General features: G+C 36.7%; 2 protein-coding genes across 3 annotated transcripts; both read left to right on the plus strand.

Moving 5' to 3' along the window:
• Positions 1–4180: 4180 nt before the first annotated feature.
• LOC120326727 (ectonucleotide pyrophosphatase/phosphodiesterase family member 7-like) lies at positions 4181–9363 on the plus strand. Its single transcript, XM_078112114.1, has 9 exons — positions 4181–4351; positions 4564–4694; positions 5073–5224; positions 5860–6048; positions 6294–6439; positions 6710–6876; positions 7876–7997; positions 8546–8644; positions 8953–9363. Exons 1-9 carry the CDS (start codon positions 4215–4217, stop codon positions 9193–9195), a joined length of 1386 nt encoding a protein of 461 aa, XP_077968240.1. The 5' UTR covers positions 4181–4214; the 3' UTR covers positions 9196–9363.
• Positions 9364–11311: 1948 nt separating this feature from the next.
• Positions 11312–17817, plus strand: LOC120326729 (ectonucleotide pyrophosphatase/phosphodiesterase family member 7-like). 2 transcript variants are annotated; one of them, XM_039393065.2, is made up of 9 exons: positions 11317–11602; positions 11829–11959; positions 12348–12499; positions 12919–13107; positions 14984–15129; positions 15498–15664; positions 16159–16280; positions 16801–16899; positions 17220–17817. In XM_039393065.2, exons 1-9 carry the CDS (start codon positions 11466–11468, stop codon positions 17460–17462), a joined length of 1386 nt encoding a protein of 461 aa, XP_039248999.2. In that variant the 5' UTR covers positions 11317–11465; the 3' UTR covers positions 17463–17817. The 2 variants fall into 2 exon arrangements, with proteins under 2 accessions (XP_039249000.2, XP_039248999.2); XM_039393066.2 differs by lacking the exon at positions 16801–16899 and having other exon boundaries at positions 11312–11602.
• The last annotated feature ends 595 nt before the right edge of the window (positions 17818–18412 follow it).

Raw genomic sequence — 18412 nt, forward strand, 5'->3', positions numbered from 1 at the left:
CTAGTACTTTTATGGTTCAAATTTAACTATCATTTTTACATAACATTTATTATCCCATAAATTACCCCAAAGTGAGGAAGCAGCGCTTGTTTGCCATCAGCGATTTTTTGAAATGGTGGTGTGACTTTAAATTGCTTTGTTTAAAGTTTAAGCATAAATATACTCTGCATTTGGTACATCTGATTACCGGCATACGATCACGCCCTGGGCAACGACATCGCTGTCTCTTAGCTTCTACCACAGACCAATGACCAGTGGCGTCGGTTCGAACCTCGTTGTTGGGGTGTGAAGTAACTGCGCTTCTGATTCGGGATTCTGGTAAGGTAGTAGACAATGGTCTGCCTCGTTAAGTGGAGTCGATGTTTTCCCAGGCTTGCAATGAGGTTCTGTCAAAAAACTTCGAAACGACAAAAGATCTCGTTGCTTGTTACTCGCAACTCCCAGGGACTCCCAATCTCTTCTATATAGGATCCAGCTGTTTACAATAGCCAAATCAACCAGGTGGAAGATGATCTTCAGGCAGTACTTTTTTGACTGAATGCGTATATTATAGTAGGGTATAAGAGCATCCAACAGGAAAACGAACTGGCAATAGTTACACTTCGTTTATCATGCCATTTCATAACTCTTATTTCAGTGCCCTCAACACATGACGTATTTTCCTCATAACATCCCGGTCCTCTTTTTTCAAATTCTTGTCAGATACCAGCTCGCATTCAAATAACCGGTTTTGTCCCGCCTTCCCAATAAAATAGATCTTCCTTTTGGCAAGAACGGACATCGAATGTATGGACGTAAACCAATTGTCAAAACAGAATAAATGTGACTATGTTGGCACTAACTCGGAGATCAGGGTAACCAGACACAGGATGTATCTTTCCAGTAGATATTTCAAAGTTGTGCATCAAACCATCTCTTCCACACAACAAATATATTTTACACCCCCATTTGTGAGGCTTTTTGGGAAGATATTGTTTCAGCCCTGTCTTTCCAGTAAACGAAACCATTTGCTCGTCGATACATAAAACTTGTTCTTGATGTAGTGGTTGAATTTTGCTTTAAGAATTTCTAACGTGGGTCTGATTTTGAACAATCGATCTTGACGAACATCAGAATCGCTATGAAGTAAATCGTTGTTATTGAAATGGGGCATCTTTTTTGTTCTTTTCCATCGATCACGGGCCATTGCATCGGCGACACAGTTAACTTTGGTTTCCGCAGCCCAGCCCAAAACATACGTGTTCTTGGTAGACAAAAAATAGACACGCAAACGACAGCCAAGAAACTTCTCCATGTCTGGAATTGTAAGGTTTAGCTGTTTGGAAGGATCGCTTTGGCTCGCATAGATATTAGTTTCCGCAACTATTTGATGCATTTACACCCGAGTCAAAAAATATGTAAAATATGCAATAGGTGGTCGCACTGTTTCCGATTCATACTGACGGCGTTTCCATACAGGCAACTCTCCTACCAATGCTGGCACTTTCCCGCACAATGCCCCATACGGGCTTCTTACGTGGGAAATAGATAGCAATACACACCTCGACTTCAACCACAGCAGAAACTCGCTTGACCCTCTTGCTTCCTGGTCACTTTCTCCTTCCTGGATATATTCTGACTAACTTCTTCACCATCTGAACCTTTTGACAACAAGACATATAGACTCTAATTTTAGTATTATTTCGGTGGGTGAGCAGAACGTGTTATATTGATGAAATATATATTTTTAAACATAAAAAATAATGTAATTGAAACTGATTAGCTATTTTGGGGATTAGACATTGTAGATACTGAGAATTACATTGGTTTTTGGAATGTTTAGTTTTCAGGACTGGTGCATATAGTAGAGTTGCAAAATTGCGTATGTCCCCAAGTCATAGACACATTTCTGCCTAAGTCACAGTGCGCCATTATGACGTCACTTAACTGCGTCATACAAATGAACTTAAATCCGGCTACGATAAAAAAATTGAACCATGGCAAATTATTGACTCTCAATGGCATAACAATATCATTAGGAAGTTTTTTACGTTTTTCTCAAAACTGCTAAATATGACTTACGCAATTTGGTTATTAGCGTGACGATATATTATCATCACTTCACCGAAAACCATAGAGTACCGTATCCTGCACAAAGCTGAACAGTGAAACAGCTAACTTACATGGCTATGGTAACCGACTTACTAGTACCGGACTACCGGTACCCAGTACGACACAGTTTACCAGTTTCTTTCAAAAAAGCCTCCATATTAAAATACATTAATTACAATAACTGTGACTGCAAGCCCCACTTTCAAGAGATTGTTTGAGCTTTCAAAGCGGCACTGTTACAGGTCTGCAGGTACAGGGATTTTCCAGTTTCTTTGCAATTCTGTTTCAACTTGATTAAGATACCAACTGATTCGAGATACCACGGTATCATAACAGTGATAGTGCCAGCACAAAAACAAATCATTTACTTGTCAAGAAAACGAATCGCACTGTGCTACCAGGAACATTTGAAATAAATGAAAGTAAAAGCTCCCCGGAAAAAATTCAATCTTCAACCCCCGGAAAAATTTCAAAGCAATTGGTCCAGTATTCGAAGAGAAAAGCGATTTTATGGTGACGGGGAAGAATATGAACGAGAACAACAACATAATATCAAAACAATCCATAGGTCCACTCACGTGTCCAATAATAAAAGAAAAAATTTTATTGAGGAAAAGAGAAGCTGATCATGCAGTGACAATATTAACATATTAAAATTTGAACGAAATTTCAACCATCTCTTTGGTGCTCAACCAACAGTCGCAAGTTGGCCAACGTCGGTAAAAGCAATATATATCATTATTATGTGGAGTTGGATTTTCAAAAATATCGCAATTTTCAGTTTCTAAAGTGAAGCGTTCGAGTGTCAAGAATGATCATTAGTTGACCAGAATTTTTTTTTGTTTTACAAAAAATGAGAAATCTTGTATATATCAAAGTAGAGGGCCACAGTCCGAGTCAAAATCTGTGTCGAACGCATTCGTTTTTTTTTTTAATGGAACAAACTTGGGCGTTTTTTCTCTACAGCAGGAGTCTACAACCTGTGGCCCACAAGAAAAAAATGTGTGGCCCGCAGATAAGTGCCAATTTTGAATGGTGTGCGGCCCTCAAAACGAGTTTTTGATTTATTTTAAACCAGTACGTGCGAGTAATTTCATTTCCGTTGCGTTGTGAAGCCTATACCTGCTAGTGCAAAGCGAACAACGCATTTTATAAAATAAATAACCAATGTTTTTGTGCCTGCAACTACTACAAACTCTATATTAAATAAAAATGCGGTCCGCCGTTTCACCCAGTAATTTGTATTTGGCCCTCCCGTATTAACAATGGCAACTGATTTATTGTGATGTGTTGCTGCTTTCCCATTCCCACATATATCAACGTGGGCACGACTGCTACATATTTTCCCAACATTTAGTTGGCAGCATTTACCTGGGCTGTAATTTGTTTTAAAATGTGTTGAATGAAAACACACATAAGTTTATGAGGTATATTGAGATCAGTTTTTGAATATTTAATTTATTTTCGTTTATTGTAGTTAATATTTGAACATGCTCAAATTGGGTTTAATAGTATTTAATTTTCCTTAGATGTTTTCCTCATTAAGATATGGACTTCGAAATTGAAGAACATAAATTCCTTATCTCTGATGGTCGACGCCCAAAAAGCATCCAATCTATGTCCATTGTTATAGCATTGTTTAAATAAGATACTGTTGAAACAAGGGTTTCGACCTCGTTTACATGTTAATGCTTGTAACGCACACACGATATTATTTGCTATAATAAATTATTGTAATAAAGTTTTGATCACTCTGACGTAATACCAAACACACATCGGTTAAGACAGCATCAAAATACTTCATGCTTCTAAAAATGCATCAAATTGTTGAATTTTATAGTAATATGGCTTAGAAAAGTCAAGCTTTAGTGAATTATGAAAAATACCCGTAGGAATTGGGAATAATATGGAAATATGAATATATCTATCGTATACTCTTGATCTTCTATCACGTTGTTGATAGCAACAGCTAAGAAGAGAAAATAAAAGTTACATGCAGATGGTAGTAGGCGCGCCACATTTCAACACTCTTAATAGAAGTCATATAGCATGCATACACTGCGCATAACTTCATTGCTGTTCTCGACTAGAGTGGAAAACATTGTATATAAGACGACATAGATATGAACGTCGCTATCCGATTGCTAGCTATTATTTTCGGCTTAATTGTGTCAATAAGGGCTGCCCCGATCCTTGTTAATGCGGGGCCGGCAAGAAGAGAACACCACAAATTATTACTCATATCGTTTGACGCTCTCAAGTAAGTGAAGTGACACATTCATTACTTGCTATTATGAAATGATTTTTAGCCATTTATCTTTTCAACCTAATAGTGTATCTTTTCGAGACCATGTGGAGGTAAATAAATATTAAATTGTGCAATATTTTTTAAAATTGTTTTCGTTTTGGGATATTTGAGAGTTTTCAATTATAAGAGGAAATGTCGTGTTCATTTTATATTTGATTCAATAGATGGAGCTACTTCGATCGTGCAAAAGAAATGCCTGGTTTCAAATTCTTGTCGGAAAACGGAGTTCGCGCGGAATATATGAAACCTGCATTTCCTTCTCACACGTCTCCATGCCACACTACGATTGCAACAGGTAATTTTCTTTGTACCGTATGTGTTAAGTTAACACATTATGGTATACAGCTATAGAATACGCATAACCCAAGTTATTCCATAAAGTAATGTACTTCATGCTCCGACTCACGGCTTTTAAAGCTGGTTAAAAAGTTGAATCTCGGTTGCCAGCTCTCTCCCTCTGTGTTGGATACTGCATTTGGTGCAACGCCCATCAAGTCTCTTCCCTTCAACGATCTCAGCATTCAGATTTCCTATGAAATGCTTACTAGAATACTGCTATCGTGATTTTGAGAAACATTTTCAGAATCTATGATCACCTTCCGAATTTGCGCGCTTTAGGTATAGCATATTCAGTTATATATTCATTATTCACGATATTACGTTTCTTATCAAGGTCTATATCCTGAAAGTCACGGCGTTGTTCATAACTGTGTTTACGATCATCACAATGACAGCACAGGGCAAACCGACTTCTACGGAGCTTTAGCTGTGAATGATTGGTGGGACAATGGCCAGGAACCGATTTGGATAACAGCATCATCACAGGTAAAAGGTCGCGATGGATTACTTTACCTGTACCTTAGAGAAAAAAGCTTTTGCAAACATCTTAATCGCGACATCCAGATGTTTCATAGAAGGGTAGTTTAGTGTTACCCATCTGCACAAATAGTGTGTCATTTTGTCTCATTTCTGTAGAGTCACGACTTCTCTTTTGTTTGTCGATCTAAGTCTGGTATACACCATATAACCGGCGAAAGCCTATAGCTGTATGAACGAACGCGATTGGTGTAGGGAATTCCAACCGCCCTGAGCGTTACGACGGTTTGTTAGCACGTAGCTTAACGGTCCTCTCACGCACGACTAATGTAATCTACGGCGACCGTACATTTGAACCCATATATACATTTGTACCGGTATATCCGCGGGTTCAATCTATATGCGGGTGCTAAAATCCATGGGTTAGGGTTAGTATGGGTTCGAATATCCGTAAAAAAAAATTTCCATAGGTGCAATTGTCGTGGGTTTAAATTACGGGTGCAAATGTACGTGGGTGCAAATGTAATGGGACCGTAATCTACAATTTATTCTGGGTACCATTGGCGAAATTGAACCAAAGTTGCAACAAGTCAAATTCTCATTTATTTAGTATTAAAATTGCTTTTTCAATTCTTTCTCTTCAGGGCTTGAAAAGCGGAGGATACATGTATCCGGGAAGTAACGCCACTAATGACGGTCGAACTGCGACAAGATCAATTCTTGAATTAAGAACGACGTCTTACAACGAGGAAGCTTGGCGGAAACGAATTGATGACGTCATGTCATGGTTTAGTGACGATGATTTTGATTTTATTGCCCTCTATTTTGAACAGGTACTGTGACACTGCCATCATTGTTATTATGGGGTTTGTAAAAAAAACTTGTTTCGAATATGCGCAGTAAATGAAAGATTCCTCCAAAATCACGTAAGCTATATATACTTGAACTTTTCAACATCACTCTATCAGTATAATAATGCAACGCAACGAGCTGAGAACCTATATAGATGAATGATTCTAAATTAAATACAGTAGAAATAAAACTTAGATTGATATACCTTACTTTAAAATTTATGCAGCCAGATGTCGATAGTCATTTATGGGGGCCTGACTCTGACAGAGTTGACGATGTGACTTTACCTTTGGTCGATCGCACGATACAATATTTATTCAACCAAAGTTACAACTATGGTTTATTTGATGACTTGAATATTATAATTACAAGGTCAGTAAACGTAACGCAGGGGAATTGAGAATTTTTTAATTTTATTGATAAATAATAGCAGCAATAGAGAATAATTACATGTTTAATATACATAGGCATCTGGTCTTTCCTTTCATACTTTATCCAATGCAATGTAAGCGGTAACGGTTTGATCTTGATTCTATTGTCACTATGACTAAACTTGTATACGGCAAAAAATTCTCCTGGCTGTCATTGGTTGGATATTTAATATATATTCTGCCGAGGTCAATTCACTTTTACTGCTTCCAGTGATCACGGGATGTTGAATGTCAATACCAGCGCTCGTGGTGACGATACAATTTCTCTGATGAGATATGTAGATCCAAGTTGGGTTTCGTTTCAACTCAGCTATGGACCATTGGGTCTGATAGAACCTGTTCCAGAGAATAAAACCGCTGTGTATGAAGGACTGAAAGGTAAATGTAAATTAGCTACTGCATATTAATTCATTTGAAAAAACTGCCACTAAGTATCGAATATGTCGAAGTTTTTTTCCATCACCAAAAATTTTGCTATTTTGTGGTATATATAGTGCACTAGCACGTGGTATTTCCCCATTGAGACTGAGTCTGCCATCTTTTCGGCAAGCGTGGGGCTCAGCTGAGGTTTTAATAGCATACGTGTGATTTGTTACGGCGCTGGGGCTTAATTTTGCTACGAAGTCACTGTTTTGCTATGTCTGACAAGGAATCGACAACGTTTTTTTTTATATTGGAGTCATGTTGTGATCAAAAAGTTGGGAGGTTAGACAATAAGTGGCGTCTGGAAAACTTTGTTGTTCAACACAAGAGAGCAACGCTCAAATATAGGGACACGTGCACTAGAGCGAAGCAGGGTTTACCTTTGACGTTACCGGTACCGTACCCTCAAAAAGTTCCGGGTTTTCAGTCGCAAGAATTTTCACAGTCAGCCGTCACGCTTGGCGGATTAAAAACCGTGTTCCCATAATTAAAAATTAATACAGCGCAATTTTGAATGAAATATTAGATCTCATAAGATTCATAGAAAATTCAGGAATAAATGAAAGTAATAGCCTTCTGGCAAAAAAATCAATCTTGAACCACTGAAAGTTCCGAAGCAATTGGTCCAGTATTCGAAGAGAAAAGCGATTTTTTAATGATAATGACGAAAGAAAATAACAATAACAACAAAATTTTGAAACGATCGTTATGGCCACTAAACGTGTCCAATAATCAAGATGTGGTTTACGTAATTTGTCCAAACGAGCGACACTATTGTGCAAAACCTCATGCTAGTTACGATAGCAGTGCGGACGAAATATGGGAAATATTCATGGAAATGTGTACCCGAAGAACAAATATTTCGCGAATTCGATATTTCTTTCTCGTTCAACAGTGGCTCCAATTTGTGCTACCAAATGATATATAAAGACAAACGTTAATTATTTTTCTCAGCTGGAAGTAATCGAATGGAAGTTTATTACAAAGAAGAGATCCCGGAAAGATATCACTATAAAAACAACGATAGAGTCCCGTCCATTGTGATAACGGCACATCATGGATACGATGTGTACAGGGTAGGTCGCTTTAAGAATAATGTATTTATTTTTCGAATGGCGCGTAGAGTAGTCTGTTGCCCATTAATGTCTATATGCATATGTATTTTGACTGACAACCAGACGAGAGGCAATGGTTCGTCGTATGATTTAATCTCCAACTTTCCTTTCCCGTGGGATTAATGAGAAAAATCCTATTTCAATGAGAATTTCGTCATATTGAATAGGCTGGTGATTTTCAACTGCGATTCTTCAATTTCATCGATTTCTGATTTGTTATCGTGAAATATGCCAATCAGAAAATAATGTGTAACAACAATTTGACTCTAACACCTGAAGGCCTTTCTTGGAACATTGATTGAAAATTATTGAACTAGACTATTATATCTACAGATATAAGGCGCATTGAATCGGGACAACACTAGAACTGTCTATTAGTAGCCTACTAGTTCTAACAATACAACCTACTTCTATTGTTTTACTAATTTGTGATATATATTTGCAACGTAAATTTGATCCTCAAATTTGAAATGCCCGTTATGCTAACAAAGAATCATTTAAATTTGCAGTATTTTCCCGGAGCTCATCCTAACCGTGGTGATCATGGGTTTGACAATGATTTCGAGGATATGAGAACGTCATATTTTAGCATAGGGCCATCTTTCAAGGTAAACTTGTATCCTTTGTTAAATTGGTCATCATATTTGTATCAGCTAACAAATGACTATGATATTGCGGACCTTTTACACCAGTAAAACGTTTCATACGCCGTGATATTTTCATTTACGTGGTACTCAAGGATCACACACTGTCTATAAAACTCCTAACTCGTCGTCTTCGCATATATATATATATTTATTACTAGTTGACTCGATACGTTAAAAAAACTTAAGATAAACAGAACAGATTGTATATATCAATTATAGATATGTTTGATCGATTCATCACATTTTCTTTGTTCAATTTGAACTTTTAGAAAGGCGTTACTGTCGATGGGTTTGAATCTGTGAATATTTATCCGCTCATGTGTCACTTACTCGGACTAACACCTGCACCAAACAACGGATCACTTGAAGTTCTGTACCCAACCCTGGCATCCGATCCTGTCACATCAACGCAGAGTGAAATGACAACAAGCGGAGGCGTATCAATTGTACATTATAACACAGTTATTTTTTTCTCATCGCTACTTTCTGTCCATATATTTTCATTTATATAAACAACACTATGTCAGTTCGAAAGAAATAATTTAGACTCCTACAAATTGGTGTATAACTCCATTGGAGACCGTTGTACCGTTTTTCTTTGTCCGAATATTTTCATTTAAATAAATCACACTATATCAATTCTAGTAGAAATATTCAGACTCCTATTTCAAATTGAATTACAACTAGAGCTGCGTGCAGCTTTAACAGGCTTCCCGCGTAAAAAAAACTGAAGAAGCGTTTCGCTCACTGGAGCGTGAAAGCGTGGTCAGTCATGCATAAAATTTGCAATTTATGATGGGGGACTTATTATCTGCATGTGATGTAAATTTCAAGTCTCTAAGTAGTGTCGTTCTCGAGAAGAAGATGAAAATGTAAAATCCTATATTGCTCACTGGAGCGTATCGCCGAGGTCACTCATGCGTATCCTTGACATGTCGTATCCGGAACATGTCCATTAATCATTGTTATGAATTTCAACCCAATAGCATGTATCAATTTTGAGAAATCGCAAAAAAACTGAAGACGCGTTTTGCTCACTGGAGCGTGAAAGCGTGGTCAGTCATGCATAAAATTTGCAATTTATGATGGTGGACTTATTATCTGCATGTGATGTAAATTTCAAGTCTCTAAGTAGTGTCGTTCTCGAGAAGAAGATGAAAATCTAAAATCCTATATTGCTCACTGGAGCGTATCGCTGAGGTCACTCATGCGTATCCTTGACATATTGTATCCGAAAAATGTCTATTAATCATTGCTATGAATTTCAACCCAATAGCATGTATCAATTTTGAGAAATCGCAAAAAAACTGAAAACGCGTTTTGCTCACTGGAGCGTGAAAGCGTGGTCAGTCATGCATAAAATTTGCATTTTATTGCTAGCTGAGAACTTCTGCACATTTGAGGTGAATTTCAAGTTTGTAGGACCAATTTGAAAAAAAAAATAATAAAAATAAATAATAATAATAATAAATAATAATAATAAAACACAGGAATACAATAGGTTCCCTGCTGACAAGCAGCGGGAAGCCTAATTACATTAAGATCATTATCCGAGATTATCGTTCATGTTATGCAACCAGAAGATGGCGCTGGTAACCGCATTGGGCGAGTGTCATAACTAACCCGAGACCAATGAGGATTTTTTCTGTTAACTTTTTTTATTGCATTTATATAAATCAATCACACAATATCAGTTCTACTAGAAATATTCAGACTTCTATTTCAAATTGACCTAGAATTACATTAAAGATCGTTATCCGAGGGTACCGTTCATGTTAGGCCAGATGATGGCGCTTATAACTGTATCGAGCGAGTGTCATAACTGACCAGATATCAAAGAGGATTTCGTCTGTAAACTTTTTTTATCGTAAATGTCATTTATAATTGTAATAAAAAGTAATTTTCAAGTGTAATGGAGCTTGTTTGTGTAAGCACAACATTGGTGACTTCTCGAGCACATTCGCATCTGCTAGAACTTGAACAACTCGTTTGAATCTTACATTTTCCATTGTTTTTGAATCCTTTTATGTCTAACAAGGAATCGACAACGTTCAACAGTGGCTCGCCAAATGGTCGATCCCTTCGAAAATATCAAAGTAGAACAAAATTACTAGCGGTCGGGCCAATCCAATCGAGAAGATTCCATAATTTTACACCAATCTTGAAATCATCTTTCTTTTGGCATTTCATAATGGTGACAATCTTATGGTCTGATATAATCTCAAATATTTATCTACCCCTGAATATATTACTGTAGTTATACCGTGAATTTCTATACAGTATGAAAGTTATACTCTCGAGAAAACAGTAGTTCCGAAACTAAACTTCACGATCTTTTTAATTAGATTTCAGATCCTTGAGTGTCGGTACTCGATATCCAGCTTTGGTTCCTCGTGGCTTCCCCTCCTCAGTTAAAATGCGTGATTATTATTTTTTTTTCGTATTTTGCGTAAAAGTGACATTTTAACTGGTTGGAAAAAATAAACTAGACTATGGCTTAGAAAAGTCAAGCTTTAGTGAATTGTGAAAAATACCCGTAGGAATTGGGTATAATATGGGAATATGAATCAGCCTATCTATCGTATACTCTTGAGCTTCTATCACGTTGTTGGTAGCATCAGCTAAGAAGAGAAAAATAAAAGAGTTACATGAAAATGGTAGTAAGCGCGCCACATTTTAACACTCTTAATAAAAGTTATATTTATAGCATGCAGACACTGCGCATAACTTCATTGCTGTTCTCGATTGGAGTGGAAAACATTGAATAAAAGACGACATAAATATGAACGTCGCTATCCGATTTCTAGCTATTATTTTCGGTCTAATTGTATCAATAAGGGCCGCCCCAATCCTTGTCAATGCGGGACCGGCAAGAAGAGAACACCACAAATTATTACTCATATCGTTTGACTGTCTCAAGTAAGTGAAGTAATATATTCATTACTAGCTATTATGAAAAGATTTTTGTCCATTTATCTTTTCCTCCTAATAGTGTTGCTCCTAATATATCTTTTCGAAACCAATATGTGTTATGTGAAGGTAGAACAAATATTAAATTGTGCAATATTTTTCGAAATTGTTTTCGTTTTGAGAGTTTTCAATTGTATGAGGAAATGTCGTGTTCATTTTATATTTTATTCAATAGATGGAGCTACTTTGATCGCACAAAAGAAATGCCTGGTTTCAAATTCTTGTCAGAAAATGGAGTTCGCGCAGAATATATGAAACCTGCATTTCCTTCTCACACGTCTCCGTGCCACACCACGATTGCAACAGGTAATTTTCTTTGTACTATAGGTATTAGGTTAACACATCATGGTATACAGCTATAGAATACGCCTAACCCAAGTTATTCCATAAAGCAATATACTTCATGCTCCGACTCATGGCTTCTCCAGCTAGCTAAAAAGTTGAATCTCGGTTGCCAGCTCTCTCCCTCTGTGTTGGATACTGCATTTGGTGCAACGCCATCAGTCTCTTCACTCCAACAATCATGGCATTCAGGTTTCTGATCAATTTCGCGTGCTCACTAGAATAATGCGATTGTGTTTTTATTGTTTAAGATAGCGACAATAATGACTTTGAGATCCATTCCAGGGTCTGTGATTACCTCCAAGATTTGCGCGCTTTAAATATAGCATCTTAAGTTACGATCTTTATCAAGGTCTATATCCTGAAAGTCACGGCGTTGTTCATAACTGTGTATACGATCAGCACAATGACAGCACAGGGCAAACCGACTTCTACGGAGCTTTAGCTGTGAATGATTGGTGGGACAATGGCCAGGAACCGATTTGGATAACAGCATCTTCACAGGTAAAAGGTTGCAATAGATTACTTTACTTGTACATTAGGGAAAAAAACTTTCGTAAACATCCTAATCTAGACATCCAGATGTTGCACAGCGAGAACTTATGTACATTATACACAAGATAGTTTAGTTTTAATTAACCATCTGCACAAATAATAAGCCATTTTGTCTCATTTTCTTAGAGTCACGGCTTCTCTTCTCTTTGCAGATCTAAGTCTGACATAGGAATATATAACCGGTGAAAGCGTCTAGCTGTATGAACGCGATCGGTGTAGGAAATAGCAAACGGCATGCGCATTATCACGGTTTGGTAGTACGTAGATTAACGGTCGTCTCAGAAGTTGAACCAAAATTGCAACAAGGCGATTCATCATTTGCTTAGTATTAAAATGGCTAAGTTTGTTGTCTATTTTTACCCTTCTAGGGTTTGAAAAGCGGAGGATACATGTATCCAGGAAGTAACGCTACTAATGACGGTCGAACTGCGACAAGATCAATTCTCGAATTAAGAACGACGTCTTACAACGAGGAAGCTTGGCGGAAACGAATTGATGACGTCATGTCATGGTTCAGTGACGACGATTTTGATTTCATCGCCCTCTATTTTGAACAGGTACGATGAGTCGGTGACATTATCATCAGCGTTATGTCAATGCCAATTCTAGGACAATAGGTACTAGGGATGGGACGAGTCCAGCATTACAGAGATTCGATGAATCCGAGTAATAGGACAATGACTCGAATCGAATCCTTCGAGTCCGTGACGTCACAATGTAAAAGTAGAAAAACACGTTTTTGACCATACTACAGCAGCACGCGCTCACAAACATACGTCGTAGCTCATATTTTTTGCCTAATGGTTCCGCAAATAGCTGTTGAATCAATTTAAAAATATATTTTTCCTCTTTTTTGGCGGCCATAGTACAAACGTAAACGTGGGTCAATGTGCGCCTTAGCTGTGAACTGGATTCCAGCCCACCACCTTGCGTCAATTCTGGACGGCTATTTAGAAACTTTTACATGTCAATATGAAAAATAAAAAGCTTTTGACTACAATGCTTTCCCATAATTCCAGATATTTCTAGCCTTAAATTTACTATGTCGCGTGTGCAAATGGTAGAGAGATGCCACTCGTCGTCAATACAGTGCTTGCATTTTAGTAGTTTCTGTAAACGTTTCAAAACGCTCCATGCTTTCCATTGCTCCCTTTTAAGAGAAAAGATTGTACGTAATAAAGTCGATTTAAAAGAGGTATTAATGAAATTCATTTTTGGGTTGATCCTGCGCATGTTTCATATTTATTTACGCGAATCGAAAACTCAAAAATATTGCACATATTTTATTGTGTACCACATGTATACCAAAAAGGATAGATAGTTTGAAGGCGACTGGCGCATCATTGTTATAAGCTATCAATAGTTTTTAACTTGCGTTATATTATCTGGATATCTGTCGTCTTTTTTATTAGGTGTGTTTATAATACACACGAGTGATATTGTTACATATCTAATCTTGAATTTCAACTAGTTAAGGTATGTAGTGAGATTTATAGGGGTAAAAGTACACACAAAGGCGTAAATTAGTGAAAACAGAATTGATTATAGACTCGGTAAAAACGACATGGACTCGAAATCGAATCCGAGTCCGGATCCGAATCCCGGCCCATCCCTAATAGGTACACAAGTAAACCTCTTTGTGAACAAGAAAGCTGTAGGGTATTCATGCGTTTTATTTCAAATCTGATTTAATTCAGTATTTAAGATTTTCCTCGACGGATGGGACATTGATTTCCCCAATAATAGCAAAAAGACATTATGGTTTGTCAAAAACTTGTTTTTAATATGCGAAGTAAATGAAAGATAAATAACATGATCTCTTCAACGAAATAGTAAGTATATTTGTGAGCTTTCGTTAGATCATGGTCTAACTTCTTCAAACAATACAAGATATAACTGTAAATATAGGATTTACAGTTATATCTTGTATTATTTGAAGAAGTTAGACCATGATCTAACGAAAGCTCACAAATATACTTACTATTTCGTTGAAGAGATCATGTTATTTTTACTTTTCACTTTAATACTTTCTTGTTCAAGCATCCTTGTGGTGAGTGCCACATACGGATCCGAAGTAGAAAGTAATCAAGGAGAAAGAACCTGCAGTTCAATACATATTATCCAAGTTCCCCTAGTAAATGAAAGATGTCTTTAAAATCTAGATAACACTGGGGGTTTCTCAGTTTGTTGATACCAATGACAATGAGTCAAATAAGCTACTTGAACTTATCATCACCCCGTCAGTATGATAATAATCGATAATGCAACGCACCCTCCCATGGGTTATGCTGAGTGGAAAATCTAGATGAAAGATTTTATTAAAATTGAATAAAAAGTAGGCCCATAGTTCTACAACACCAGTTTTGCTTCTGATGAACTATTATCATCGTTTATTGATATATATACCTTACTTTCTTTATGCAACTTATGCAGCCAGATATCGATAGTCATGCATTCGGGCCTGACTCTGACAGAGTTAACGATGTGACGTTGCCTTTGGTTGATCGCACGATACAATATTTATTCAACCAAAGTGACAACTATGGTTTATTTGATGACTTGAATATTATAATTACAAGGTCAGTAAACGTAACGCAGGGGAATTGGGAATTTTTCAATTTTATTGATATATAATAGCAGCAATAGCAAATAATTTCATGTTTAATATACTTAGGCACTTTTCAATTTTATTGATATATATATAATAGCAGCAGAATTTTTCAATTTTATTGATATATAATAGCAGCTATAGCAAATAATATCATGTTTAATATACTTAGGAATCTGGCTTTCCTTTCATACTTCATTTAATACAATGTAGGCGGTAACAGTGTTTGATCTTTATACTATTGTCACCATGACTAAATTTATATAGGGCGGAAAATTAATTAGTTGGATCTTTATGAGGGATTCTGCCGACGTCAATCCACTTTTTTACTGCTTTCAGTGATCACGGGATGTTGAATGTCAATACCAGCGCTCGTGATAACGATACAATTTCTCTGATGAGATATGTGGATCCGAGTTGGGTTTCGTTTCAATTCAGCTATGGACCATTGGGTCTGATAGAACCTGTTCCAGAGAATAAAACCGCTGTGTATGAAGGACTGAAAGGTAAATGTAAACTAGCTACTTCATACGTATTAATTCATTTGAAAAAAAACCATCACTGGGTAGCAAATATCTGCAAGTATAACAAGTGTTTTTCCGTCACGCCCAATTTGGCTATTCTGGAGTATAGTGGGCCACCACGTGGTATTTCCCAGTTTAGCTTTAGTCCGACATCTTTTCAGCAAACAGTGTGCCCACTTAGGGTCTCACTGGTACCTATGTGAATTGTTACGGCCATGGGACCTAATTTTAATACGAAGCATTTGAATGATCAGAAAACAGATTTCTTCTTCCAGATAAATAGGAAACTCCCATTGATCCATTTCTGTTTGTGAAAATTCCAGTTGACATCCAGAAAGATACAATAAATATCGCAATGATAGTAATAGTCGTCATTCGAACTTACCTCCGCATACTGTAGTATATATATATGGGATACAAATTTCCAATTCGTATTATCAAATGACGAAGACAAACGCCAATTATATGTTTCTCAGCTGGCAGTAATCGAATGGAAGTTTATTATAAAGAAGAGATCCCGGAAAGATATCACTATAAAAACAACGATAGAGTCCCATCCATTGTGATAACGGCACATCATGGATACGAGATATACGAGGTGAGGGACTTGTATAACTATTTTACTTTTTCGTATGGCTCGCAAGGTAGTCTTTTGGCGATTTGTGTGTAAGTCTATGCATATGCATCTAGACTGAAAACCAGGCGAGAAGAAGTGATCAAGCTCCAAATTTCCTTTCCTATGGAAAAAATCCTATACAGATGAGAATGTCGTCGTATTGTCTATGCCGGTGATTTTCAACCGCGGAACACTTTCATCGATTTCTGATTTGTTATCGTGAAATATGCCAATCAGAAACAATTGTGAACAACAATTTGAGGCTAAACACCATCTCTTGAAACACCGGTTGAAAATCACTGAACCACACTATCATATCCACATAGGTAACATGCATTGAATAGGAAAGAACACTCGAACTGTCTATTAGTAGCCTACTAGTTCTAACAATACAACCTACTTCTATTGTTTTACTAATTTGTTATAAATATTTGCAATGCAAAATTGATCCTCAAATTTGAAATGTTCATTACGCTAACAAAGAATCACTTTAACTTTGCAGTATTTTCCCGGAACTCATACTTACCGTGGTAATCATGGGTATGACAATGATTTCGAGGATATGAGAACGTCATATTTTAGCATAGGACCATCTTTCAAGGTAAATTTGTACCCTTTGTTAAATCGGTCATCTTATTTATATCAGCAAACAAATGTATATGATATTGCGGACCTTTTACACCAGTAAAACTTTCATACACAATGATATTTCTATTTATGCGATACTCGAGGATCACTCATTGTCTGTAAAACTACTAACGCTAACCCGTCGTCTTCGCATATTACTAGTTAACTCCATACTTCGAAAAAGATTTCATATATAGAACAGATTGTATATATATATATATATATATATATATATCAATTATAGATATGTTCAATCGATTCATGACATCACCTTTGTTTAATTTGAACTTTTAGAAAGGCGTTACTGTCGATGGGTTTGAATCTGTGAATATATATCCGCTCATGTGTCACTTACTCGGGCTAACACCTGCACCAAACAACGGATCACTTGAAGTTTTGTACCCAACCCTGGCATCCGATCCTGTCACATCAACGCAGAGTGAAATGACAACAAGCGGAGGCGTATCAATCGTACATTATAACACAGTTATTTTTTTATTATCGCTTTTTTCTGCCCATATATTTACAATTATATAAACAACACTATATTAGTTCCATAGAAATAATTTAGACTCCTACAAATTGTCATAGAAATACATTGAAGACTGCTGTACCGTTTTCTCAGTCCGAATATTTTCATTCATATAAATCAATCACACTATATCAATTCTAATATAAATATTCAGACTCCTATTTCAAATTGGCCTAGAATTACATTAAAGATCATTATCCGAGGTTACTGTTCATGTTAGGCAACCTAGACGATTGCGCTTATAACTGTATTAAGCGGGTGTTATAACTGACCAGATACCAATGAGGATTTCGTCTGTAAGCTTTTTTTATCGTAAATGTCATTTATAGTTGTAATAAAAAGTAGTTTTCAAGTGTAATGGAGCTTGTTTGTGTAAGCACAACATTGGTGACTTCTCGAGCACGTTCGCATCGGCTAGAGCTTGAAAAACTTGTTTGAATCTTACATTTTCCATTGTTTTTTGTCTGACAAGGAATGGACAACGTTTTTTTTTATATTGGAGTCATGTTGTGATCAAAAGGTTGGAGGTTAGACAATAATTGGCGTCTGGAAAACTTTATTGTTCAACATAACCAAGATGAGGTTAACGTAATTTGCGCAAGCAAGCGACACTATTGTGCAAAATCTCATGCTAGTTACGATAGCAGTGCGGACGAAATACGGGTTGGTAGTAGTATTTATGGAAATGTGTACTCGAAGAAAAAATATTTCGCAAACCAGATATTACTTTCTCGTTCAACAGTGGCTCGCCAAATGGTTGATTCTTTCGAAAATATCAAAATAGAACAAAATTACTAGCGGTCGGGCCAATCCAATCGAGATGATTCCATAATTTTACACCAATCTTAAAATCATCTTTTTTGGCATTTTATAATGGTGACAATCTTACAGTCTGACATAGTCTCAAATATTTATCTACCCCTGAATCTATTATGTAGTTATTTCTAAACAGTAT

The sequence above is a fragment of the Styela clava genome, chromosome 4, assembly GCF_964204865.1.
Source record: "Styela clava chromosome 4, kaStyClav1.hap1.2, whole genome shotgun sequence".
Classification (NCBI taxonomy): Eukaryota; Metazoa; Chordata; class Ascidiacea; order Stolidobranchia; family Styelidae; genus Styela; species Styela clava.

Coding starts and splice junctions, on each gene's coding strand:
- LOC120326729 (XM_039393065.2), top strand. CDS start 11,466: ATGAACGTCGCTATCCGATTTCTAGCTATTATTTTCGGTCTAATTGTA. Junction 11,960..12,347: donor CCACACCACGATTGCAACAG/GTAATTTTCTTT, acceptor ATCTTTATCAAG/GTCTATATCCTGAAAGTCAC. Junction 13,108..14,983: donor TCGCCCTCTATTTTGAACAG/GTACGATGAGTC, acceptor CAACTTATGCAG/CCAGATATCGATAGTCATGC.
- LOC120326727 (XM_078112114.1), top strand. CDS start 4,215: ATGAACGTCGCTATCCGATTGCTAGCTATTATTTTCGGCTTAATTGTG. Junction 6,049..6,293: donor TTGCCCTCTATTTTGAACAG/GTACTGTGACAC, acceptor AAATTTATGCAG/CCAGATGTCGATAGTCATTT. Junction 6,440..6,709: donor TTGAATATTATAATTACAAG/GTCAGTAAACGT, acceptor TACTGCTTCCAG/TGATCACGGGATGTTGAATG.